We start from the raw sequence: 27,296 nt of genomic DNA, 5'->3' as shown, positions 1-27,296 counted from the left end.
TGGTTAGCATTAGGAAGGGCATCCAGCTGTAGAAACACTGCCAGATCAGATTGGGGCCTGGTGCAGCCTCCAGGCTTCCCAGACCCCAGCTGAACTGTCCAACCCATGCCAGCATAGAAAATGGATGTTAAACGATGATGATGATGTTACCATTTAGACCAACAGGGAATTACTAATAATATTAAAAGATATTGATATTTTTCATTCTTGACACAAGGCCACAATTTCATTGGGGAAATGCATATGCATACGCAAATCAATTGACTCTCAGTATATTACTGGTGCTTGTTTTATCCTAAGTCAGTCTTGAGATTTAAACCCAGAATGTAAAGATGTATTACTAAATATCATGAGGTATCTTGTCTGACACTCTATCAAGGCTGCCAGCCACCATATATAATAAAGGCAGAAAATATATATAATGAAATAAATTAGACATTCAATATCTATACTCTATCATGTTTTATATTCTGATAAAATTTTGAAAAAAAGGAAAATAAACAAAAGAGAAAAAAAAGGAAATTTTTTAACTGTTAACAAAGTTTTCATCAATTTTATGTACTACTGCCAATTAGTCTTGATTGAATGTTGTTTTTGATTGTTACAATCATAAATAATCAATGCTGACCACAAACCCATTTTGTCTCAAGTTGTTTCAAAAGTGACAACGTGTTTATTGTTTGCCAAGAGCACTGACAACAATAGGCTCTAGAACCTGTAGAGAAAATAAAATTAAGAAGTAATGGTTAGAATCCTCAAATATTAACATCATACACATTTATTTCACAAAATATGTTCAAATAAAGTTTTCCCATAGGTGTAGGAGTGGCTGTGTGGTAAGTAGGTTGTTTACCAACCACATGGCTCCGGGTTCAGTCCCACTGCGTGGCACCTTGGGCAAGTGTCTTCTACTATAACCTCGGGCCGACCAAAGCCTTGTGAGTGGATTTGGTAGACGGAAACTGAAAGAAGCCCGTCATATATATGTATATTTATATATGTGTGTGTGTGTGTGTGTATATGTCTGTGTTTGTCCCCCCCAACATCGCTTGACAACTGATGCTGGTGTGTTAACGTCCCCGTAACTTAGCGGTTCGGCAAAAGAGACTGATAGAATAAGTACTAGGCTTACAAAGAATAAGTCCTGGGATCGATTTGCTCGACTAAAGGCGGTGCTCCAGCATGGCTACAGTCAAATAACTGAAACAAGTAAAAGAGAGTCCTTTTTTTTTTTTAATAACTTTTTATTTATTCTTGGTTTCTTGTAATGTTGTCTGTAACAATCCAAAGGATCAATTCCACTGAGGTTAAATTTGCCTGTCATCTGTTCAGGGTCAGTGAAATAAGTACCAGTCAAGCACTAGCTCCCTCCCCAAAATTTCAGGCCTTGTGCATGTAGAGGAAAGGTGTTAGGAGGTGAGCTGCTTCAGATTCAAACTATTCAACCCCTCCATTCAGAGTTAATATTCCAGTTCTTAAAAACAAAAAAAGAAACAACTATTCAGTTTAATATTATGCTTAAACTAATGTGTACACAACCTGAAGTGGAGGCGTAATGGCCTAGTTGTTAGGGCAGCGGACTCGCGGTCATTGGATTGCGGTTTCGATTCCCAGACCAGGCGTTGTGAGTGTTTATTGAGCGAAAAACACCTAAAAGCTCTGGCAGGGGATGGTGGCGAACCCTGCTGTACTCTTTCACCACAACTTTCTCTCACTCTTACTTACTATTACTGTTGTGTCTGTAATTCAAAGGGTCAGCCTTGTTACATTGTGTCACGCAGAATATCCCTGAGAATTACGTTAAAGATACACGTGTCTTTCGAGTGCTCAGCCACTTGCACGTTAATTTCATAAGCAGGCTGTTCCGTTGATCGGATCAACTGGAACCCTCAACGTTGTAAGCGACGGAGTGCCAACAACAACAACAACCTGAATGAATGATCATATGGGAAGTTGCTTATATAAAACTGAAATAATATTCTGTACCCTTGTTTCTTTTTTTTTTTTAAATATATGTATTTAACTTTATACACATCTGTATCTGAGCTCAATGAAACCACATTTTGCTACTGTAATCATAATATAATTTTTGCCTCTGGAAATATCCTTATACACTAGTTTGTTTAAATATTAGTTACCACTTCATAGCTTTAAGAACAGTGCAAGTTATTTGGGGTTAACATTTATAAGGAATATGGGATTAATATACTAAAGATAACATTTTGACACATGAATATAGTTTAGTTAATAAGAAATGGTGGTTAATTAATAGGTCAATCAGTCTGGTATATTCTTATAAGCAAAGTTTTAAAAAATTAGTTTTACATTGTCAACATGGATATAGTGATTATATACATTAGCAATTGATATTATGTTGGAGAGAGATCTGTGTGCCAGTAAGCAGATTATTTGCCTTCTCTTGGGGCAAAATGCAACAGCTTTTTCTTTTGTATACTTCTCATGCAGACATGCTCTTTCTATGTGAAGTTTTGTACAAAGAAATACCTTAACTAATCTTCAACAATTTCTAGATCAGCTGGATACTTTCTAAATATAGAAGCAGGAGGGTTCATAAATGAGCATAGCGAAACGAGTGCCTGTTTTAACCTTGAAAGTGTTATATATGAAATGACTGCATGTTATTTCTTTATCTTAGTTAATTTGTGCATATAAGTAAAGCATATTCTTTTACTTGTTTCAGTCATTTGACTGCGGCCATGCTGGAGCACCGCCTTTTAGCCGAACAAATCGACCCCAGGACTTATTCTTTGTTAGCCTAGTACTTATTCTATCGGTCTCTTTTGCCAAACTGCTAGGTTACGGAGATTTAAACACACCAGCATCGGTTGTCAAGCAATGTTGGGGGGACAAACACACACACACACACATATATATATATATATATACGATGGGCTTCTTTCAGTTTCTGTCTACCAAATCAACTCACAAGGCTCTGGTCGGCCTGAGGCTATAGTAGAAGACACTTGCCCAAGGTGCCATGCAGTGGGACTGAACCCGGAACCATGTGGTTGGTAAGCAAGCAACTTACCGCACAGACATTCCTATGCCTATTGTTAAATTATTTTCTATCTTTTTAACTTTTTAGAGTTTTTTTCTTTAAGAGCAAAAAATATCTGGTTATAGCAATTCTTTTTTTCTTTATAGTTAAAAAAAAACTCCAAAATAAAAATAAATGAAAAAGATATTACAAACCATTTTGTGGCTTTAGTTTTGATCTTAGTTCTTTGAAATTGGGGAAGTTATTTCTCAAGAAAAGATAATCAAGTGAAGAGAGCCATGCAAAGTCTTCAAATGATAACACTTTCATGTCACAAGATGTGCAACGTAGTTTGTCACATGACCTTGAGTAAAAAGAATGAAATAATATTCTATAATCATCATCATCGTCATTGTTATCGTTTTCACATATAAGCTAACACTTTATTCACTGGACCAGCTGTAATTATTTATCTTCAAGTTACTATCATATAACACCATTTTTAATACTCTGATGTTAAAATTCCATTTCTAAGTGTTCATGCTTTTATAGTACAATCATAATATTCATGATGATCATCTCCGGGTAGAGATAGACCCAGGAAGACATGGGATGAGGTGGTCAATCTTGACCTTTGAACGTTGGGCCTCACAGAGGCAATGACGAAAGACCAAGACCTCTGGAGATATGCTGTGATTGAGAAGACCCGGCAAATAAAGTGAGTTCACGGCTGTATCCTACACCAGTTTCGTATAACCAGCCCCAGCCCATTCAAAAGTACCTTGGATCGTAGGGCGACTTGTTGTGCTTGAGGGGACCTATTGAGTCAAGTACATCAACATCAAAATGAAAATCAAATGGAAATTGTAGTTGTGAGCCTTGTGCCGGTGGTACATAAAAAGCGCCATCCGAACGTGGTCGGTGGCACGTAAAAAGCACCAACCGATCGTGGCCATTGCCAGCCCACTCTAGCCCCTGTGCCGGTGGTATGTAAAAAGCACCCACTACATTCACAGAGTGGTTGGTCAGGAAGGACATCAAGCTGTAGAAACACTGCCAGATCAGACTGGAGCCTGGTGCAGCCTCCTGGTTTCCCAGAACCCGGTTGAACTGTCCAACCCATGCTAGCATGGAAAACGGACGTTAAACGATGATGATGATGATGATTCTAACGTCCACTTTTCCATGCTTGCATGTGCTGGACAGAAATTGAGATGGCAACAGTATTATACACATGAAGTTTTGTTATAGATTAGTTGATGATGTGTTAAAAAATTCACTGTAAAGAAAATCTCATTATAATGAGACTTCCAGATAGAAATCATAAATACAGCTTTCTACATAGTATACACAAGAACAGAACAACATTATATTTGGTGTATTCATCAGTCCACTGTTAAGGTAACTGGATTTCTAATTGTTGCATTGTTCATGTCCCAGCTAATATATTTTATCAACTGTATGCTCTATTTTACTTGTTTCTGTTATTAGATTTGAGGCTATGCTAGCCTTTCAATACTAACCTGGCCGTAGCCGGCTGAAAAGTTTTTTGGTTCCTAAGACCACCCCGGCCGAAAAATTTTATGGTTCCTAAGACCAACCGGGCCGTAGCCGGCCGAGAGTACCCATTGTTATTTAAATGTAAATTTGAACACAAGTCTTGGTAGTACATTCGTAAAAACACGTGATTTCACTTTGTAAATAGTTGAATTATTATATCCGATGTTGTTTGGCGTGATATTTGAACTCTGTGAATTTTGGAAGATTTTTTTTTCCACATTTTTTCGGCATTGATTTTTTTCAGCTTTGAAAATGGAGAGGAATTTCATGTTATCAAGCAGTAATTCCGAATTTGAAGGCTTTTCAACAAAAGATATGGAGATATCGAGAATGAATGAAGTAAGTACAAAAGCACGTGGTAAACGAAAATGAATCGGATATTTCTGTATCCTAAACCAGCTGTTCTAAATACACTGAAAGCGGCGACAGCGAGGACAATTTTACACCAGAATGGAGTAAAGACTTAAAAAATGTTTTTATTAACAATTTTTTTGAGGAAGCAAAACCATTAGACTTTTTCTTATTTTTTCCAGCATGCTTGTTTGAAGCGATCACTGCAGAAACAAACTGTTACGCAGTATGTAAACAAACTGGAAAAAAGATAGCTTGCGGTTTCCCTACAACCATAGAAGAAATACGGGCATTTTTTGCCATAAATATTATTATGGGTATTAGTTACCTAGGATTACAAATTACTGGAGTAATCAGGGACCTTTTGGCGATCAGTATGTTTCCAGTAGACCCGAAGGCATAACTACAGGGTTTTACCCCCCAGACTTTGGGAGGTCATTAAAAAATATTCATTTTTCTGAAAGTTATGACCTCCCAAAGTCTGGGGGGTAAAACCCTGTAGTTATGCCGACCCGAATACGATTTATGAAACTGAACCAGTATTTACTTGTGAGAGACACTAGCAGTACTCCAGTACGTGGAGAACCAAACTTTGATCCCTTATTTAAAATAAGACCCCTCATCGACTGCGTTCAAAATGCATATAAAACATTTTACAACCCTGTGAGATACTTATCCGTCGATGAGGGCATGGTGGGGTATAAAGGAAGGGTACGCTTCCGACAGTATATGCCAGGAAAGCCCACGAAATGGTGGGGATCAAAGTTTGGAAAATTTGTGAAGCAAACACTGGGTACTGCTGTGGATTTAGTTTTTATACAACATGGCCTAGGGTACGATGTGGTCTGGAATTTATCACTTCCATACTATAACCAGGGCCGTATATTATTTTTTGACCAGTGTTTTAGTTCGGTCAAACTTGCGGTGGATTTAGAAGCTGTGGCAACATATACGTGTGCTACAGTAATTGCTAGTAGAAATTGGGCTGCCGTTGGATATAAAAAATGCAAAATTAAAAAAAAAGGGGTGAAATAATCCAACGGCAGAAAGGAAATCTGTTAGCGATCGCTTACAGAGATAAGAGGCAGATAAATTTTCTATCTACCAGTGCACAACCATGTGTAGACGGGGAACTCTTGGAAAATTGACAATATCCGATTTTTCCGTCATAACTTCGGGTAAAATGGATATATATTGGGCAAGACTTCCGCCCCCACTCCCAAAAAAACACTCTTAACCCCCCCCCCCTTTCGGCTACGGGGAATACGAATCGGCAAAAAAATTAACAAAAATCGACATATCTAAATTACCACCCGCACCCCCATTTCCATAATTTTAAAAACTTTTTTCAGAATTTTTGGCACTGTCATGGTATTAGCTGCCAGAAGCGAAAGTAGAAAAATCTAAACAAGGAATGTTACTGCTGGTTTGAGTTGAAATCTGTTTCTTTGGCTACTGACTGGCCGGAGCTATCTATCTATCTGTCTGTCTGTCTATCTCTCTATCTCTATCTATCTATCTGTCTGTCTGTCTATCTCTCTATCACTCGTCCACCTTCGTTTGTTTCCGTAGAATTTATCAAATTAGAAAAAAAAACTTTTTGGCTACTTCCATCATGCTAGCTCCACACGAGGGGCATATTTTTGGGGTATTTAAAAGTCCATGTCTCTTAAGCCAATTAATACTATTTTCTGTTGTAGCGGTGGCGATGGCAATATCGCGGTGATTAATTCCAACTTTGGATTACGTGTGGTGGTCATTGGTGGTGCTGATTGGTGTATGTGATTTGTTTTTAAAAACAATAATGAATAATGCAAAAATATATTTATTTATAAAGTTTAAACTGAATTTCATTTGTTTAAATTCTACGAGGGAGAGAGAGAGAGAGAGAGAGACAGACAGAGACAGACAGATAGCTCCGGCCAGTCAGTAGCCAAAGAAACAGATTTCAACTCAAACCAGCAGTAACATTCCTTGTTTGGATTTTTCTACTTTCATTTCTGACAGCTAATACCATGACAGTGCCGAATTTTTTTTTTCAAAATATGCGGAAAAATACGGAGATTATGATTCTGAAAAAAATTTCCAAAAATCTTTGTAAAATTTTTTTAAAGAATTTTTTGTTTCTAAAGATGCGGAAAAATACGGACATCGTGATTCTGACAAAAATTTCAAAATATTTCTGTACTTACGGTTACGGTTTTAGGGTGTTAGGGTTACAAAAAGTCAAAATCGAAGAAGTTGGGGGGAAAGGGGGGGGGGGGGGGAATTTCACAATGCCCATTTTTACGGAATCCCACGTTTTGATCGATATAAAGATCCTCACCCAGGAACAAAAAAAATTAACCAGCCTGCAGGGTGTTAATAAGTATGTGGAAAACGAATATTGAAAAAAAAAAAAAAAAAAAAAAAAAAATGCGCGCTGACGACCCTGGGGTGGGAAGGGGACTTAAGGAAAATTCACAAGATCCGATTTTTCCGTCATAACTTCCGCTAATATATTGATCTTTTTTACGGAATCCCACGTTTTTGGTTATGGAGGATACGATTCTGAAAAAAAAAAATTTCATAAAATCGCATTTTCAAAATTTCAATTACCCCCCCCTCCTCCTTATTTTTCACTTTTCTCTCAGGCCTTCGAGCAGGCTATCTACATGCTAGAAATAACAGCCAAATCTCACAAAACTGCGACAACATAATGCAATCAATCTACTAACATTTCTGCAAAGATTTCTTTCAGAGTAATTTCCCGCAGTAATATGACAAAGTATTCATGTGAAATTAAAGTGTTTTTAAAAACTTTTTTTTCGAATTTTTTTTTCCATCAACCTACGTGGGAAAATACGGAGATTAAGAATATGGAAAAAATAAACACAAATTCTTTTCAGAATCTCGTAATCTTCGTATTTTTCTACGTATTTCGCAAAAAAAAAAAAAAATTTCCGGGAAAAGTGAAAAATAAGGAGGGGTGAGGTGGGGGTAATTGAAAGTTTGAAAATGCGATTTTTTGAAAATTTTTTTTTTCAGAATCGGATCCTCAATAACCAAAAAACGTGGGATTCCATAAAAAAGATCAATATATATCTATTTTACCGGAAGTTATGACGGAAAAATCGGATCTTGTGAATTTTTCGAAAGTCCCCTCTCCACTTCCCAGGGTCGTCAGCGCGGATTTTTTTTTTTGCATATTCGTTTTCCACATACTTGTTAACACTGGAAAACGCGATTTTTGAAATGTTTTTTTTTTTTCAGAATCGGATCCTCCATAACCAAAAACGTGGGATTCCGTAAATAAAAAAAAAAAAAATTAATATATATCCATTTTACCCGAATTTATGATGGAAAAATCGGATCTTGTAAATTTTCCGAAAGTCCCATCCCCATCCTCCCAGGGTCGTCAGCACACATTTTTTTGTTCATATTCGTTTTCCACACACTTGTTAACCCCCCCCCCCCCCACCGCAGGCTGGTTAATTTTGTTTTTGTTCCCAAGCGAGGATCTTTATATTGACCTTTCATTATAACAAGACCTGTTTCAATAGAATTATGAATGAGGAATGAAACAAACTTTTGCAAGACTGTAAAATATCAAAGAAAACATTTCAGCATACATACAGTTTTTTAGAGATGTTACTTAAACCACAGGGAAAATGACTTCCAGCAAGGTAGACGGGGAAACATCTGTAACACATAAAATATATTCAATGGCACAGTCTCTTTTTAGAGTAGTGTAATGTTATGTTCAAAATGTTCTAATCACATATGAAAGTATGAAGCTTAGCCATATCACTTGAATCAATATAATAGTTAAAAAAATCTGTTTCACTGGTTGCATTTATTTTAAGACATGAAGTTAACAAGCAATGAAACTAAAATACAATCTTGTTTGTTTTTAATGCTGAATGCTTCAGTAAACAGCTTGTTTATTCTTAGAGAGAGGGGGAAGAGAGAGAGAGAGAAAAAGAAAGACAGTACAAATACATAAGCTTAGTTATACATTCCACTCTTTCTGCATTTTAAAATATTACCAATGTGCTTTTGTTTATATATATGTATATACATATGCACATCATCCACCACTCATCTATCATATTTTTAAATACAAAAGTTGTCAAACACAACTGAACCAACTGTGATTAGGGAGCATGAGGTAGTCTATACAACATGGAACCAGCTTAGCCTGTGTCCTGCTGACGTCCATCCCCGTCACTCCTCTGTGGACATCAAAAGAAATGGGACATCATCCAGTGTAGCATGATCTCAGATGAGCTAGTGTACCAACTTGACCAGCACCATCTGGCATGTTTCAGTTCAGCTTCTGAGCCTCACAGTGGTGCCAACATTCATTCTGACACTCAGCTTGATAGTGGCTGTATACAGTGTTTCCTTGAGGCTTGGCTTCCCGATCTCTGAGCCTCACGAATGCCACAGCCAATCCACTGGATTCTTTTGGGCTCCACCCATTGTCATGCCTTCATAATGCTAGCCACCTCCCATGCCATGCTGCCCTTAATGAAGTCATAAAGTATGCCTAGACACCACAGATTTCCCTTCTCAGCCTGAGCCAGGGATGATGAAAGGCCTGATAGTATAATTTTCCCATTCATCTGGGATGCCACATGCTGTGACATCTCCTGTGGCAACTTGGCATGTTCAGCTCTCAGCCTAAGCTTCCTGCTTGTCAGGCTGAGAAAAGCAAACTGTCACAGTATTGGTCACTCTCTGACAGGTTTATGGTTGAGCTTGTGGCAATGAATTCATAGAATTATATATATTTTGTTCATTTTTATTTATATAAGGGCATTACTTCAGAATAATGCCACACACTAGACTTCCCAAATAAACACATTTTTACCGAATGCGAGGAAAAGCAACTCTTAAAAAAAACCAAACCTTTTAAAAAAAATTAACTCAACTGGGAAGTCTAGTGTGTGGCATTATTCTGTAGTAATGCCTTTATATAAATATAAATGAATAATTATATTCTTGGGAATAAAAAAATGATGGGTTTTTTTCCCCTTATGAATTTTTTACACACTAGCTTCCTGATAAAATTCTTGTAAAAGATTTTTATCCCATTATTGAATTTATTTTGTTCATTTTGATAGCTAAACCGAATCATTAAAAAATCTTTGAGGAAATATGTTCTTCCCTTTTTGTATACACTTAATTTACAAATAAACTTTATTTGTTCATCATAAAAAAGAATTATGAATCACTCACTTGACTACCTCATCCAGGGAATGTGGGTTGACAGCTTTTTGTTGTTTATCAGCCTATAATCAATAAAAGAATGGTTCGTAATTTTAAAATATTTATAGTGCAGAAGGGTAATAGTTATGTTACACATGTATTGAAGAGAAGTGCAGGAGACATTTTTCTTCTTAAACCAATTTATCTTTAAAATTAGATATAATTTTTACTCTCAAATGAGTAGTTTGCAATAGAAAGGTATCCAGTTATACAAAAAATGTATCTGAATCAACAGGTATTACAAATATTTATTTTCAGAACTATGTAACATGTACCAGTACAGAAGAATGAATATAAAAACAGCCATTAAATGTGATGTAAAAGATTTATTTCAGTATTTATGGCAGGTGATAAAATAATCAATTTTTGAAAAATTTGTACCGGAGATATAAAGCTAAGAAGAAAGTTTTATAATGTTTAAAAGATATAAATAATTAAATTGAGTTATGTCCAAGTTGATTGGCCACGAGACAGTTCAGTCCATTCAGCTGTATGTAGTCTCCGTGTAAGCAGTATTAGCGTTATACAAATGAGAAGTGTTTTGTTAAAGATGTTTAGACTGGTAAACTAAGGGGAATTTATTTTCCCCCCTCTCAATACATCAGAATTTGGAGTTAAGTAGTGGTTCAACAAACTCTGGAGATTTGTGAAAAGAATAACTTAAAATTTAAATCAATGACTGGTATAAAGCCTTTGTTATGTAATGTAATCTGATCGTCTGATCTAGAATTAGTCATTTTAATAATTAAACTATATCTTTTTTGGGGTGTTCTATTAGAACAAATTATAAAAAAAAAGATAAAAAATTAGAAGCCTGCATGTTAACTCAGTACTTTTATTATACAAATTATTCTTAATCCAAAGAAGAAAGATTAAAGTTTGCTTAAAAAAAAAAATGTTAAAGAAATAATGTAAGGAAGAGAATTTCTTTGTAGTAAACAATTTGTGTTACTAACCTTATAGTCTTTAATGTCATCTGTTTCGGCAAGTAAGTCATCTAGTTGATCAACAACAGAAATATTGGAAACACTGTCGTCAAAAGAAAATTTCTATTATTGATAGATGAAATTTGCAAGCTTCATCTTTATCATCATTTTAACATCTATTTTTCAATACCTTCATGGGTTAGATAGAATTTACTGAGGTAGATTTTTTATGGCTGGATGTCCTTTCTGTTACGAATCCTCACTTCTTTCAAAGCAAGGTAAAATTTCTCTGTGGTTGAACATGTTTTTATGGAAAATTGGAAATAAAAAAATACTGATTGTGTGATGATTCACATTTAAAACTAATGCACAATGTTAAGACATGGAAACACAAATACACAATCACACAGAGAATGAAAAAAAAAAAAAAAAGGAATGAATATAGATATGGAACAGAATGATAAAAGTGGATGCCAGGGAAAGGAGCAATAGAAGAGACAGTTATATGCTAGTTAATGGTAAGAAAACTGAATAGAGTAGCAGCATGAACAGTGATAAAGATAGATGATGGTAACAGGGAATGAGTAGTAAAAAGAAATAAAGATGGGTAACTTTGTGAGTGGTAGATGTCAGTGAAGAGTCACATTTATAGGGAGTGATGACTAGCAGAGGTAGAATGATAAAGGAGTATCGATAGAAGAGAAATAGTCTGATAAAAGAGTGATGGTGGAAAATCAAATCTGTTTCAACATGGAGGTGGCTTACAGTGAATAGGAGAGAAGGCAGTGAAGGGGGAAGTTGATGGGAACTTAATGAGAGATAATATATCATATGTTCCCAAAACAATAGCAGCAGCAACAAGAACAACAACAACACCAGCCATTTCAATGACTACTATGCTTGCACTGAAAGGTAGATCTGCTGCACCATACATTCCCACTCGTGTGTGTGTGTCTTGGGCAAAAAAAATTGCTAGAGTAAGTACTAGGCTTTAAAAATAAATACTAAGGTTTATTCATTCAATTATAAAAATCTTCAAAGCAGTGCCCCAGCATGGCTGTAGTCTAATGACTGAAACAAGTAATAGAAGATATCTATATAGATAGATATAGATATAAAATGTGTATATGTACATGCTCACACAAGGTACTAAGTTTTCTTGTCACCCGTCTTTTTTGAGTTATTTCCCTTATCTGATACTATCTTTTTCCTTATACTTATTCGATTTCAAAGAAACAATGCAAAAAATACGATTCGTATTGGATAAGATCACAAAAATATGCACTCTGATCGCTTACCGGCAATTTTGACGCTTAAATCGTGAATTGAAGGATTGCTCGGCTTCATTCAACAAATCGTCAATATCGTCGCCGTCGTCCATGTTGTTTACAGTTAGCAACAGCAGAAACGCAAAACACGGATTTTGATTGGAGAAAATAACTTTCTTATTTCGTCATTGTTGTATTGCTAACATTTAAAGTTCTTACATCTTGTTATTCCAGTATAACAGGCAATTATAGAGGCTGCAATGAATATTTAATGATTTTACGTTAGAAATAACATGCTGCACACGTTCAGTTATGTTTTATTCTGCACACCTACTACATGTTACCGCCATCTCTCTCTCTATATCTCTCCCTCCCTCTCTCTCTCTCACTCTCTCTCTTTGTCCCGTCTCCGTCCACCTGTCTGTCTATCCCACCACTGTTGTCGACTGCTGACAGGTTAAGGTTTCAAAATCTCTCTGACGATTTTTTCATTAGATGTTTGGCAATGTTTTATAAATGCTAGGAATAGTTTTATTCATCAAAGTATGTACCCATATTCTCAATACACTTTTGCCATTTCAGCGGTAGCTTGTCCAGCCCGGAACTGTAAAAGCTTGGCAATCTAGAGTCAATAAAATCTTGTAATCATAGTCGGAATTAGATTTTTTTCCTATCGGAAAGTTATCTAAATTCCGGAAGAAGTGGTAGTCAGTGGGGGGCAAGATCAAGTGAGTATGGTGGATGATGGAGAACTTCAACTCCTGTAGCTTCGTAAATATCATTTTTGCGATGTGTGGTCTGGTGTTGTCTTGAATAAAATAGGAGTGGATCTGTTTACTAATCTAGGCTGGGTTTTTTTTTGTAAGTTGCTGCATTATAAATTTGCATTATTTTTTTTTTCTTGAAGACGGAAATTTCATTTTTCTTTTTGTCGGGAAGATTTAGTTGCTCTTTCCAGTAACTCGAGCGACCAGGCAAAGGCTCTCTCGTTGCCTCGTCTTGTTCCCTTCGTCATTTGTTGTTTAGTCCCAAGTTGAGTCTGACTGGATACTAGATACTGGATAGTTTCCGTGTTGAAGCTCCTAGGAGCTTGTTCACAGGTCCTTTTCCACTAGTACAATTAATTTGTCATGTGTGGTACAACACTTCGACAGTTGTAGCTAATAGTAACAGACGGTCAAATTTTTCAGGAAGCTACTGGATGACGTCCCAACTGTGACCATTCCGTCTTTCTTCCCAGACATAATGGATTCTACAGGATAGAGGGTTTTTTTTATTCTGTATATAAAAAAAAAAGTTTGGCTACTTTTTCTAGCAGGTCATGCAATCACATACAAGCTCTGTCGTTGGTCTGTCTCAGTAATAATTTTGTTGTTATTTAGCCTCAAATCAACCCGGATACAGCAAACTTATGTTGCTATAAAAACATTTCTGGTTATTAAAGGGTTTCGTTAGTGGAATCGGAAGTTGTTCGCAAACAGCAGCAGTAATTTTCTTCAGCTGAATACACGTCATTGATTGGTTAAAATTATCCAAAATACGACAACTTCAACACGAAATAACTTCTAAAATACAAAATTTTGTCAAAAACGTTAAGAGTAAACACTGTTCTATGTGACACATTCTACCAGTATCCGAAATTTCAAAGTGTTTAGTTTAAAAAAATTAATTAAAATATCTGTCGGTCAGATTGAAGAGATTTTATCAGTAGACGAATTCAAATTTGAATGCAGGGAAAATGTCATATATAAATTATAGCGTTTCTTACTTCTATTTTACATCTAAATAAATATATATAAAGAAAGAAACAAATAACACTTGGAAGGCTGTGGGTAAATGAAATCACGGTACCAGAAGCTCATCTTTGCCCCTCGATTAATCCAGGCCTGTAGTCAAATCAAACGACAAATTACGGGGAAGCGGGATTACTAACTTGGAATCCCGACATGTCACAGACACAGTGCTAGCCTGTGCGTTACTAGGGCAACATGAGGTCCTTATGGTGTGTGAACGACAAGAGGCAGATTTTCTTACTTCTAAAAAAATACTTTAAGACTTTCGTGAAAGAACCGGCATATTTCTGCCACGTCTTCTTGAACAGGGCAGGTGTGTTTGAGGCTGATAATACCCAGCAAGTTGTGTAACCTCAGCTGTGTTCAGAATTTTATTCCAGCTAATGTTAAAGCATCTAGTATATAATCAGATTATTTCTCTCTAATATCCACAGACATAATCATCTTCTTCAATGTTCATATCATACTGCCATGTATTGATATACGTTTTAAACATTGCTTTAGAGTTTGCACTTCACATAAAGATAGAAACTATTGCTCTAAAAGGTAGCAATTCGTCGATTTTCTTCACGATGAAAGATCCAAAACCATCATCTCTCTCATGGGATTTGAGTTTGAATAAAAACAGTAATAAACGAGTGAAAACGAATAAAATAGTGCATGTAAAAAAAAAAAGACCATCCCGAAAATGCAACAACATCTGTTACAACACACGATTTTACATCAAGAATCTTGCAACACAAATTCACCCCCCCCCCCACATGTATGTATATGGCTGTGGGTGTGTTTATTTGGCAAAAAAAATAACCATCAAACAATGTTCTTAAAATTAATTAATCACAGGAAAGGCAACGCTACTGAAGGCACTTTTAGAGCGGTTAGATTGATAAAGTTGATAGTTTGAACTTCGGTATATCGATTTTTGAGGGGAAAAGGGGGAGATAAGAAAATCCCAAAGGTATATAAATCTCGGTAAGACATCTCTGGTGTACATTTAATGCAGGATTTAGGATAAAGGTGCTGGTTGAAATACAGAATGAATGACGGCAAAATAGACAGAGAGAGAGACAAGTATCTATAGGAATAGTGGTTATACACCGGCTTCCTATATTAAATCAGAATAAACGGAACGCAGAACTCCAAACTATCAACACAACAATATTTATTCATGGTGGAAAATATGCAGCTTTAATCTTGTCTGTTGAGACGCCTTCTGTGAGAGAGCATAGTTGCTGAGACGTTGGAATGTTGATGTGAGCTGTCCCCAGAGTTGAATGATGGAGACAGGCTGTTGGACGTCTGCCATCGTCGCCGGCTGGCGAGAAAAGAGAATGATAAAAGCGGGAACGCTTAGATGTTGAATTCCACGCATGCGTGGGACTACGCATGCGCACGAGACACGGCGTTACTACATATCTTAAGTGAGTTTGAGTAAGAGAGATCTGCAGCGAACGAGTGAATGAATCTTTGGCGATCAACCGAGCGGTTTTCTTTGCGATATGAACTTGGATCTTCGTGTGTATAACGATATCATGATCCTATATAATTGAGCAACATTTCAGTGTGGATCGTACTTGAGCTTTGTATAAGGTCAGCAACTGATCAAGACAAAAATATATTTTAATTCTAAAGAAAAAGCATAGTTGTTGGAATATAGTTTTGGCATTATTCTAAGCAAAGTTCGCCATGAGAGATATCTAAGGGATTATAAAACTTAGCAGGGCATTACTCATGTGTTGTTCATACGCAGAGAAGGTGTATATTTAAGATATTGATGGAGATTAGGTTGTCACGTCTCGGTCAGAGTTAAGGTGTTTACGTTGCCTACAAATGGCACCTATGTGGGGCGGGGAGGGTTAAGGAGAAATCGAAATATGATATCACTTGCATAGAAATATTTGTAATTAGAAGTAACAACAGGTAGGTCCATAATGTATTCGAGGAAGCTTTTGGAAGATGTCATTAAACTTTAGGGTACTTCAAAATCTGTTGTGGGTCAGTTCTCACCGCCACTGAGAAATATTGCCTATTTGGTTAATTATACAAATAAATTTTGCTTCATACTTCAGTAATTTTTTAACAGTGCAGTTATGTAGTTTTTGCATGGCATATTAATCTAGCAATAGAATAAAATATGGAGTTCGAGGAAAGAAGCTAGTGTCTGTGACGCAGAAAACGACAATTAGATACAAGAGTCTATCGGTATCAGTAAATTATGGGAAGTAAAAAAAAGAAATGTTTATGCTGAGTTACTGTTTGAAACATCATACTTTTAAACTCTCCCTGGCAACCAAACTTACTGACTGAATTATGTATTGATCTCTTATATATCTTACAGTCAGCACTCACGGTCACACATGAATAATAGAATTAATGACGGCCCCCAGCTGATATTTATCAATCAGATATTATTGTTGCTACTCGCCGTTTATTGCAGTTTGCGATGGGTTAATTTATTGTCAAACCTAACTTCAAATAAAATGCAAGCAGTCAAGCAACGAATGCGTCTCTGACGCACGAGAGTTGAACACACACACACACACACACACACACACACATATATCGTTTTTGGATGAAGTTTGCAAGATACTTTATGTGAGTTCGTGTGTTGAAGCATATTCTGTTGTGTCTGGGGAGAGTCATTCTCTTTTAGTGCCTTATAATTTAACACTCACCGGTAAAAATTTCCACTCGGCCTCGTTCGGTTGGGACTACACGTGTGTTACTTTCATCATCATTCCATAAAATTTATCTGTGGGGAGAAAAATATTGAGTGAGAAAGAAACGAGGAGGGAGGTTTTGGGATGTGCTAGAAACAACAGCCAGATCTCCCTTAAACCACGCATTTTTCTCTGAAATTATTAACAATTTTTCTAAAACCGAAAATGTTTCTCTCACGGGTTTTAAGTGCGTAGTGGAAAAAAAAAAAAAAAAAAGGCCAAAATCGTTTCGGATTGGGGGTGGTGAGGAAGTAGTGGGATTGAAAAAAATTTCAAATTTTTTTCTATTTTTTCGTGAAAAAATGCCTTCCATTACTCTGAAGACTTTGGTGAAAACCCGGAAAAAATACCCGTTAAAATAGAGAAGTTCCAACTTATGTGGGTCGTCTGATCGAAACTACGTTTTCCAGAAACTCCATCGCTCCTTTCCAAAAATTTTGCCTCCAAATTTCTTTGTAATTGTAATCTACACCGTTTGAAAGGCATTTGTTTAAAATTTCATTAAAAAATACCTATTTTCCAGAAAGTTGTGAGGAGGAAAATGTCGGGTCCTATGAATTTTCCGAAACTCCTCTCCCGCCCCTCAGAAAATCTTTTCGATTAACGGTGCCCATCTCGGCATACATACATACATACATACACACGCACATACATACATACATACATACATGCATGCATACATACATAATACATACATACATACATACATACATACACACACATACATACATACATACATACATACATGCATGCATACATACATACATACATACACACACACATACATACATACATACATGCATACATACATACATACGAGAAGATTACCCAAAAGAAATTTTGCAATGTTATTTTATTCACTTTTATCGTTTTCAAAGTATTCTCCATTTGAAGCAATGCATCGGTCCAGACGCGTGTTCCACTGTTTGAAGCAGCGCTGAACTCATGCGAAGTGATACCTTTTAACGCCTCCGTCGTATTTTTCTTCATTTCTTCTACGTCTGCAAATTCCGTAGCACCAACTTTCATCACCAGTGATGACCTTCGAAAAAATGGTCCGGATCAACTTCCAACTGTTCTTTAAGTTCACGACGCGCATTCAATCGTGATTGCTTTAGATCTTCTGTGAGCAAGCAAGGCACAAATTTTCCTGAAACTCTTTTCATTCGCAACTCCTCTCCCAAAATTCGTTGGCAGGAATTCCAGGATACACCAGGAACTCCAGGATACACAAGCTCATCAATTGTTCAGTGACGGTCCTCCAAAATCAGTTCATGAATTTTCGTGATGTTTTCCTTCGTTCGGGAGGTCGACGGTGGCCCTGAACGAAGTTGGTCTTCAAGCAACAAATGACTATTCCTAAAACGTGAAAACCTTTCGTAAACTTGTGTTATGCTGATAGCAGTGTCCTTGTATGCTGTTTGAAGTATGACAAGTGTTTCGGCCGCCGTTTTTCCCAGTAGAAAACAGAATTTCACGAAAGCATGCTATTCCTTCGTTTTAGCCATCGCAAAAATCGACCAACAGGGGAGAAGTACTGCAAAATAAAGGTGCACAACGTGGCAGTAAGACTACATTGGACGACGCCCGTGACTGACTGATGCCTGAGGGTTGCATAAAAATGGCTTCTAGCGGCGCAAGCCCAAAACTACAATGGGCTTGTCCCACAGAGAACGTTTCCGGTTACTTTTTGGTACCTCTTCGCACATACATACATACATACATACATACATACATACATGCATGCACACAGACATGCAGACATATAGACATATATGCAATTATCTTAACTTCAGAAGGTCTTGCGTGGGAGATGAATTTCTTGTTAGCTATTGCGTAACGATCCGAAACGTACGTATCAAATGCATTCAGCCATTACTAGATCTGGCTTCATTACATACATGTATACATACATATGTACATGCATGCATGCATACACACACACACACACACACACACACACACACACACACACACACACACACACACACACACACACACACACACACACACTTCTTTCATTTGTGGGATTACCAGACTACCATTGGTTTTATGTTCAGAGATGTCTCTCTTAACATGAAACCAATGGTAGCCTGGTTATCCCATGAATAAATAATATTTATTCGGTGTTGAGCACTCATTCTCGCAGTTCAATATCAACGTGTAACGGTTTTTTTATGTCCTGTACCCATATATGCATGTATATACACATATATATGTAGGTATGTACATATATGTATGTATATATGCATATATTTATATATTATTTATATTATTAAATGATCGAACGCCACGCATCCTTTACCAAGTAAGTTTTATTTTAACAATTACGATGCGCACTCTTCTTCTATCTCTACTATCTCTTCTCTGTCTATCTCTCTCCCTCTCTTGTTCTTCATCCTTTCTGTTTTTCTCTCCCACCCTTTCCCTATTCTTCTTCTCTCCCCTTTACCGTTCCCTCTTTCTCTCACTCTTCCTCCTTGACTCTCTCGTCGCTGACACGTGACGAAAGGGAATCTATCTTTCTGTCCATTTCTTTCCTAAAGACAAGATGTGCTTTTGCCTGTCTCCTCTCATGGCTTGTCCTCCTAGCGTTCATAATAATCTTTCTATCGTCTTGGCTCAACGGCCCTCACCGTTTGTTTTTACTGTCTTGTTCTCACTGTCCTGTTCTTGTTAACACTTTCACACTCCGCAAAATATCCCAAATTTTATTTAATTTGCTTTCCGGGAAGGACTGTTTCAACGAAGTCGCGTTCTGTCCTTACCTTCGAAACGCGGACTAAATGAAACAGGGACAACTGATGAAGGGGAATATTCTTTATGTTGCATGTCTCATTTCTCTGTTTGCTTGTTTTCGTTGTTTGAAAAAGTTCGTTTTCTATGTTTTCGTTTCTCATTGTGTTTAACGTTTTTTTTTTATGTCCTGCACCCATATAAGCATGTATATATACATATATATGTAGGTACGTACATATATGTATGTATATATGCATATATATATATATATATATATATATATATATGTGTTAAGAAACCGTCTAAGGGATATTAAATATCCAATATACTACTGGATGTGTATCTAAGTATTTATAACCAAGTGCTTAGTATTGTATGGCAATATCGTAGTTGAGTATTAGGTATGGCTAGGGGTAAATTAGAAATTTACCCAGAAATTTATAAGGCAAATAAGAAAATGGAGAGGATATACAATCGACAAACATCAGCCAGTAACCATTGAATTATATCTATTTATTAAATGATTGTAAACATATGCGTGAATGACACAAATTAATAGATGAAATAAGTCAATAACTGCATAAAGATACATACACACACACATATATATATATAGAAACAAATGATGTGTATATATGTATATATATATGTATATATATATATATATATATGTATATATGTATGTATGTATGTATGTATGTATGTATGTATCTATCTATCTATCTATCTATGTATATATATCTGTTTATACAGTTATTGACTTATTTCATTTATTAATTTGTGTCACTCACACATATGTTCACCATCATTTAATTAATAGATATAATTGAATGTTTACTGGCTCATGTTTGTCGATTGTATGTCCTCTCCATTTTTTAATTTGCCTTAACCACACGTGAATCGTTGGCGATTTTCTTCCTTTGTCTTCCCTTCTATTAAACTTTCCTCTGTTTCCGAAGAAGAGCGTCTGCTCGAAACGTTAAACCATCTTTCTTTCCTTTCCTGAGCATCTGCTAATACATTACATGTACCACGTCCTTGCGTTGTTGTTTTTTGTGTTTGTTCTTTTGGGGGATTTACTATATATATATATATATATATATATATATATATATATATATATATATATATATATATATATATATATATATATATATATATATATATATATATATATATATATATATATATAATAATAATTTTCCAGAGGATGTAGCAACCGTTACCAATATAGCATAAGAACTTACCTTAGGAGATCATTAATTAGATTCCTTAAGGGTCGTTCTCACAGTTTATATTTATATCATAAGATTTTTAAACTTTTAAATTTTCATATTCAAAAGAGACAGAGACTTCAAATTCGATATATCTATTTATTCACCACTCTATGTTAACATTTCTGTGCCAAACTTATCCAGTGACTGGTCCATTGGATTTAGACGTTTGGCACTTCTTCAGGAGTGGTTACCTTTCGAAAGGTAACCACTCCTGAAGAAGTGCCAAACGTCTAAATCCAATGGACCAGTCACTGGATAAGTTTGGCACAGAAATGTTAACATAGAGTGGTGAATAAATAGATATATCGAATTTGAAGTCTCTGTCTCTTTTGAATATGAAAATTTAAAAGTTTAAAAATCTTATGATATATATATATATATATATATATATATATATATATATATATATATATATATATATATATATATATATATATATATATATATATATATATATATATATATATATATATATAATAATAATATATAATAATATATATATATATATATATATATATATATATATATATATATATATATATATATATATATATATATATATATATATATATATATATATATATATATATATATATATATATATATATATATATATATATATATATATATATATATATATATATATATATATATATATATATATATATATATATATATATATATATATATATATATATATATATATATATATATATATATATATATATATATATATATATATATATATATATATATATATATATATATATATATATATATATATATATATATATATATATATATATATATATATATATATATATATATATATATATATATATATATATATATATATATATATATATATATATATATATATATATATATATATATATATATATATATATATATATATATATATATACATACACATCACAGGCGTGGCTGTGTGGTGAGAAGCTTACTTGCCAACCACATGGTTACGGGTTCAGTACCACTGCATGTCATCTTTGGCAAGTGTCTTCTATAGTCTCGAGCCACGAAAGCCTTGTGTGTGGATCTGGTAGGCGGAAACTGAAACAAGCCCATCGTGTGTGTATATATGTGTGTGTTTATCGAGTGTGTGTGTGTATGCGTGTGTGTATTTGTGCCTGTATTTATCCCCCCACCCCTATCACCTTTTGACAACCGGTGTTCGCGTGAATTTTAGTTTTAAGTACGTTTTAGTTTCTTTTAGAGGTGACGAATTAGGCAAATTCTACTCTAGAAATCTTGTTCTGTACTTTTCCAGGTGTAATAACGTAAGAATATTAACATGCGTACGCTTACATTCTTCAAATCCAGGAAAATTCTTCATTCCATATAACTACTGTCTCACAGCAAAGCTAAAGTGACGTCCACAGTGGATTTTTTTCTCTGATATTTCGGACAGTGCTGCTGTTACGTACAGCGATCTCCAAGATGACATCCAAAGAAAGGACATCCAAAGAAAGTCGACTCGTCAGTCTGAAGTTACTCGCCAACACATTCCTGCCTCTACCCACAGTTACTTCAATGAGCTCTGCTCCTTGGGGATAGCTTGTTACGTGCAATCCAAATTCCCACATCTGTTTTCCTTCCATCCATTATTGTGTGTTCCCCACACCGTTTCCTGCACTAGGCCCAGTTCTTCCTCTCTACAAAGACATCCCGCTGATATTCTCTTGCACATGCTTTTTCTTTCAGCTCAACTTGCAAATGTTTAAGAGGAATATGAGCCACGACAATCTCACAGCTCATAGAGGACCTGTAACGGTTTTGGGTACAGCTCTTTTCTTCCAGGACAAACCAATAAATAACATTTACTGTTTCTGCGAATTATCTTGAGTTTCCTATATTTTTTTAGCAGGTATGATGTTGTTCTGAAGCTTATGGAAATAATCTTCCTTCATTGATATAAACAGTTAACGATTTTGTCACGTCTTGTAAGCCTGTTCATGTTTAAAAAAATTAATATACATAAAAACATAAAAATGCACTCATGCGATCATAAAACTAATGATCAATATTGACATTATCAGCTTCTACAAATGACGATTAGCAATCAATCAATGTGGGACCTGTACGCTGTCGTTTTACGTTCTGTTTATAGTAATTAATTTTCCTGGAAATCGCCCCCAACAGTTTTTTAAAGAATATACAATGAATTCTGTATCCTAGACAGAGTATGCCTGAAAAGTAACAGACAAAAGTAACCAGAGTCAGGACACTTTGGTAATAGCTCAACTCGATCAGGTACCAATAAGTCGTTCTGCTGAACATTTCTACAATTCATTTTGGACTTTATATACGTTCTTAATATCGTCGTTGTGGTCTACAACATCTATTCCTTGGACTTAGTTTGACAAACGACTCAGTTAAACTGTTTTTATGACTAGTAGAGTAGCAAGATCAGTGATATCCATGACGTTTTTTCAAAGATATTCGAGGTTTTATAGAAAAAAGGAAATAACTGCAGCTCATAGTTTGCTGCAGTAGGTAGCACCAAGCCAAGATATCGAAACTTGATCCGAGAACTTGCAATTGGGTGGACTCATGAACTCAGGTGTGTGTGTGTAAGTGTATATATGTGCGTGTGCGTCTGTGTGCGTCTACAGTAGAACCTGCCTTTTGCTGTCATCCCTTCTCAGCAGTGTTATCACAACCCGCTTCATATCACTAAACACCCCACCTCTCGATCCCAGTAGACCACGAAAGGAAAATATCTCACGGTCACTGGAAAGGGGCGCGAGTGCATGCGCTCCTGAGGTTTTGGTCTCGCTAATGGCCACCACATCTGTATCAAGCAGCCTGAGGTCGTTTATCAAGTGATCATACTTCCAAACTGATTCTAGGCTGCGCACATTTATCCACCAGATTGTGAGGATAGTCATGTTGTCGGCGATAGAAAAGAAAAAGAGTATGAGAGGGATCACTCACATTGATCCTAGAGAATGTCGGTTTGATTCAGCCTCCTTAATTAAGCGAGAAGTTTTATAACGTCTTTGCAAAGCATTTCGATATGGTGGTTTTCTAGAATTCCCAATCAAATGAAAAGTTTTGCTTTAATTTTCTCTGTGTGTGTGTGTGTGTGTGTATGTATGTGCGCGCGCGCGTTCATGTGCGTGCGTGTGCGTCTTTGTGTTTATGTTTTTCCCCAACACCGCTTGGTAATTGGTGTTGGTTTGTTTATGTTGCCGTAACTTAGCGTTTCGGCTGAGAAAACATATAGAATACGTAAGTACCAGATTAAACAAAAAAGAAAAAAAGAAAAGAGGTTTGAGGTCGATTCGTTCGACTAAGACCCTTCAAGGCAGTGCCCCGGCATGGCTGTAGTCCAATGACTGAAATATGTAATAGAAAAGATAAAAGAAAAAAAGATCTATTTGAAATCTGAAATTATGTGCACTTTCCGATCCATCGAAATAATATCGTGGATTTTTGTTTCCAACCTCGTACATCTGTCTTTTTTATGTCTCAAGCTACTGCTATCTAGCAGGTTCGGATGATCTCTGCTCAACCGCTACACGACGGTTACTCAACTGTCAGTCAACTGGCAGTCCACACCTACCATGGTCAGACTACCTCTGTTTATATGTCTTGGTCAGTCCTACTTCTTCGCTTGGGGGCGTCGACACAACAGTCTTCGAGTCTCACCAACCGTTAAAGCCTGAACTTTGTATGGTCAAGTCACCTTGTTACTCATCTAAGATCAAGCTCTTCCCGACACACTATATGCTTCCCGTTTTTAATTAATCGACTGCATGTTGGACAAAATGCTTAGCGCCAACACGTCCTTTTTTACGCTCTGAATTCAAATTCCGCCGAGGATCGACTTTGGCTTTAATCCTTTTAGGGTCGATAAAATAAGTACCAGTTGAGCATTGGGATCGATGTAATCGACCTCCCCCTCCCCTGAACCTGCTGGCTATGTACCAAAGTTTGAAACCAATATTGCAGAGTTGTTTCTCTTAACTTTTAACAAAAATTATCATTTATGTTAATGATTTTTTTCTTTATATTTCAGATGCAGTTTTGATAGGTAAGAACATATTTTCTAGTTCTCTTATATTTATATGTTAGCATTTGCCTAAATATTTGTTTGTTGTGGCTGTGTAGTAAGTAGCTTGCTTACCAACCACATGGTTCCAGGTTCAGTCCCCGGCGTGACACCTTGGGCAAGTGTCTTCTACTATAGCCTCGGGCCGACCAAAGCCTTGTGAGTGGATTTGGTAGACGGATACGGAAAGAAGCTCGTCGTATATATGCATATATATGTGTTTGTGTGTCTGTGTTTGTCCCCCCAACATCGCTTGACAACCGATGCTGGTATGTTTACGTCCCCGTAACTTAGCGGTTCGGCAAAAGAGACCGATAGAATAAGTACTAGGCTTACAAAGAATAAGTCCTGGGGTCGATTTGCTCGACTAAAGGCGGTGCTCCAGCATGGCCGCAGTCAAATGACTGAAACAAGTAAAAGAGTATATAATGTTACGAGATCGGTTATTTGTGTAGACACTCTGATGAGCGTAAGGTTTATTTAAGCTTTTGGCTGCATAATTAAATTTCATGATCATTTTCGTAATGATGTTAATTATCCACCAGAAAAAATTGATATTTTTTGCTTCTAAAAGTATTTGATTCTTGCTCTATAAAGAGATATTTGATAAAATATGTGACAAAAAAGTGTCAAAAAGTGTCACCGAGAATGTCTCTGCTTTCGCAGAACAAAGACAGATTATTTTCAAAACCTAGCAATGATAAAATTTTGAGCAGTTATGTCCAATTTCTGCGTTAAAAGGGTTGGTAACCACAACTCTAATCCAGCATTTTCTAGTGTGTTTTTAATATCACTACCGTATTAGACCACAAGGACCATTTGGACGACTTAGGATGGAGATTGACCGATCAGTTTTTTGTAATTTAACAAGCCATCCCACGAATTGAGGTTCGTGGAGCTGCAAAGCGTGCAGCACCGTCAGCCTAGCGCAATGTATGCGGGTGGGCGCAGGCTGGGTGAGAACTGCGCGGTCGGCAGCAGCAGCAGAGAGAGGATAGGCGGCGGCGGCGGAACGAGTGCGGGCTTCGTCCGCCGCTGCTTCCTTCCTCTTCTGCGGCAGCAGCTGCACTGTTAGAGGGCCGACGAGTGCGAGGGAGCCCGGCCGCTGCTTACGAAACCGGCTGGATCGCGCCGGAAAGGCGAGGAGGAGCAGGCAACAGCAACGACGTTGCTGCGGTGGCTGCAGTAATGATCCTTCCGCAGGTTCACCTACGGAAACCTTGTTACGACTTTTACTTCCTCTAAGCGATCGGGTTCGGTCGTCTTCTCCGGGCCATCAGCTTGGGATAAAAATCAGTTTTCACGTGATTTAACAAGTAATCAGGATTCACTCAAGATGTCGAGATATATGCAGAGGAAGGTTATTTATTAAAACTGTATATATCATACTAGGTATGTCTCATTTACATAAGAGTACAATGTTGATGGATTGGTTTCTTATTAAAAACTAAATGATTCTTACTTAACTTTTCATTTTAATCCGCACTTACCCATAATTTAATACTCTAATTAGTTTCACCATCAATCCCTGTTTATTTAGCTCGCTAATCCAGTCGCTGTAATTTTTCTATCTCATAAAATTCCCTTTCAACTACTTATTTCACAATCACAGTGTAATAGTTGTTTCTAGTATAGGCATAAGTCCTTAAATCTGTGGGGAGGGGGGGGGGGTTGTAAGTCGGTACAATCACTCCTAGTTACCTCAAGTACCTAATTAGCACTATGTATTACAGACTTGACTGAAAAGATGAAGGACAGAACCAGAAGAACATGGGACGGAATGCTTAGAGGTATTTATTCCAATTCTTTACATTCTAAGTTCAAATTCTGTCGAGGTCAACTTTGTCTTTCTTCCTTCCGGGTAATGAGTTGGGGTTGATAAAATAAAGTACTAGTCATGTAGCGGGAATGATACAACAGTATGTTCTCCATTTGCGCTTATGTTAAGAAACAGTTACTATACTGAGGCAAGGTCGAAGAATGGCAGATGAAAAGCGCTTAGGACAAAATACCTGGCGGTAATTAACTGCATCGCTTTAAGCTCTGAGTTCAAATCCCGCCTTGATCAGTTTTGCCTTTCTTTCTTTCAGAGTCAATAAAATAAAGTATCAGTCAAGCACTGAAGTTATTAGGGGCGATGTTATCGCTTAACCCTCCTCAAATTTTAGCCCTTATGCCTTCGTCAGAAACAATTATTATATTGGGATTGTGGAAGGATTAGTAAATAGGGGATTGGATAAAAGCGTCATAAATCTGTTTAGGCAGATTATCTGTCAGATAATTCATTGATTATCTGACAGATAATCAATGGATTTCTTGAAATGCATATCTGA

The 27,296-nt window shown here is 36.4% G+C and overlaps 1 protein-coding gene across 1 annotated transcript; it reads right to left on the bottom strand.

Moving 5' to 3' along the window:
- Window positions 1–447: 447 nt before the first annotated feature.
- Window positions 448–13,796, bottom strand: LOC106868123 (cilia- and flagella-associated protein 418). The gene is made up of 6 exons (XM_014913255.3): window positions 12,387–13,796; window positions 11,119–11,191; window positions 10,133–10,185; window positions 8,525–8,590; window positions 3,214–3,362; window positions 448–715 (listed from the first exon to the last, which is right to left on the bottom strand). The coding sequence occupies exons 1-6, from the start codon at window positions 12,467–12,469 to the stop codon at window positions 618–620; spliced, it is 522 nt and encodes a 173-aa protein (XP_014768741.1). The 5' UTR covers window positions 12,470–13,796; the 3' UTR covers window positions 448–617.
- Window positions 13,797–27,296: the final 13,500 nt, after the last annotated feature.

Source organism: Octopus bimaculoides, chromosome 4 (assembly GCF_046866305.1).
Source record: "Octopus bimaculoides isolate indiv1 chromosome 4, ASM4686630v1, whole genome shotgun sequence".
NCBI classification, from domain to species: Eukaryota; Metazoa; Mollusca; class Cephalopoda; order Octopoda; family Octopodidae; genus Octopus; species Octopus bimaculoides.
The sequence above is the reverse complement of the archived record's forward strand: the minus strand, read 5'-3'. Positions and strand labels throughout refer to the sequence as shown.

What these genes read in the sequence shown, in the direction of transcription:
- LOC106868123 (XM_014913255.3), bottom strand. Translation starts at nt 12,469, where the DNA reads ATGGACGACGGCGACGATATTGACGATTTGTTGAATGAAGCCGAGCAA. An exon ending in TTTAAGCGTCAAAATTGCCG is followed by an intron (nt 11,192 to 12,386) that starts GTAAGCGATCAG and finishes TTTTGACGACAG; the next exon opens with TGTTTCCAATATTTCTGTTG. An exon ending in AGTAACATCTCTAAAAAACT is followed by an intron (nt 3,363 to 8,524) that starts GTATGTATGCTG and finishes TTTTTACTCAAG; the next exon opens with GTCATGTGACAAACTACGTT.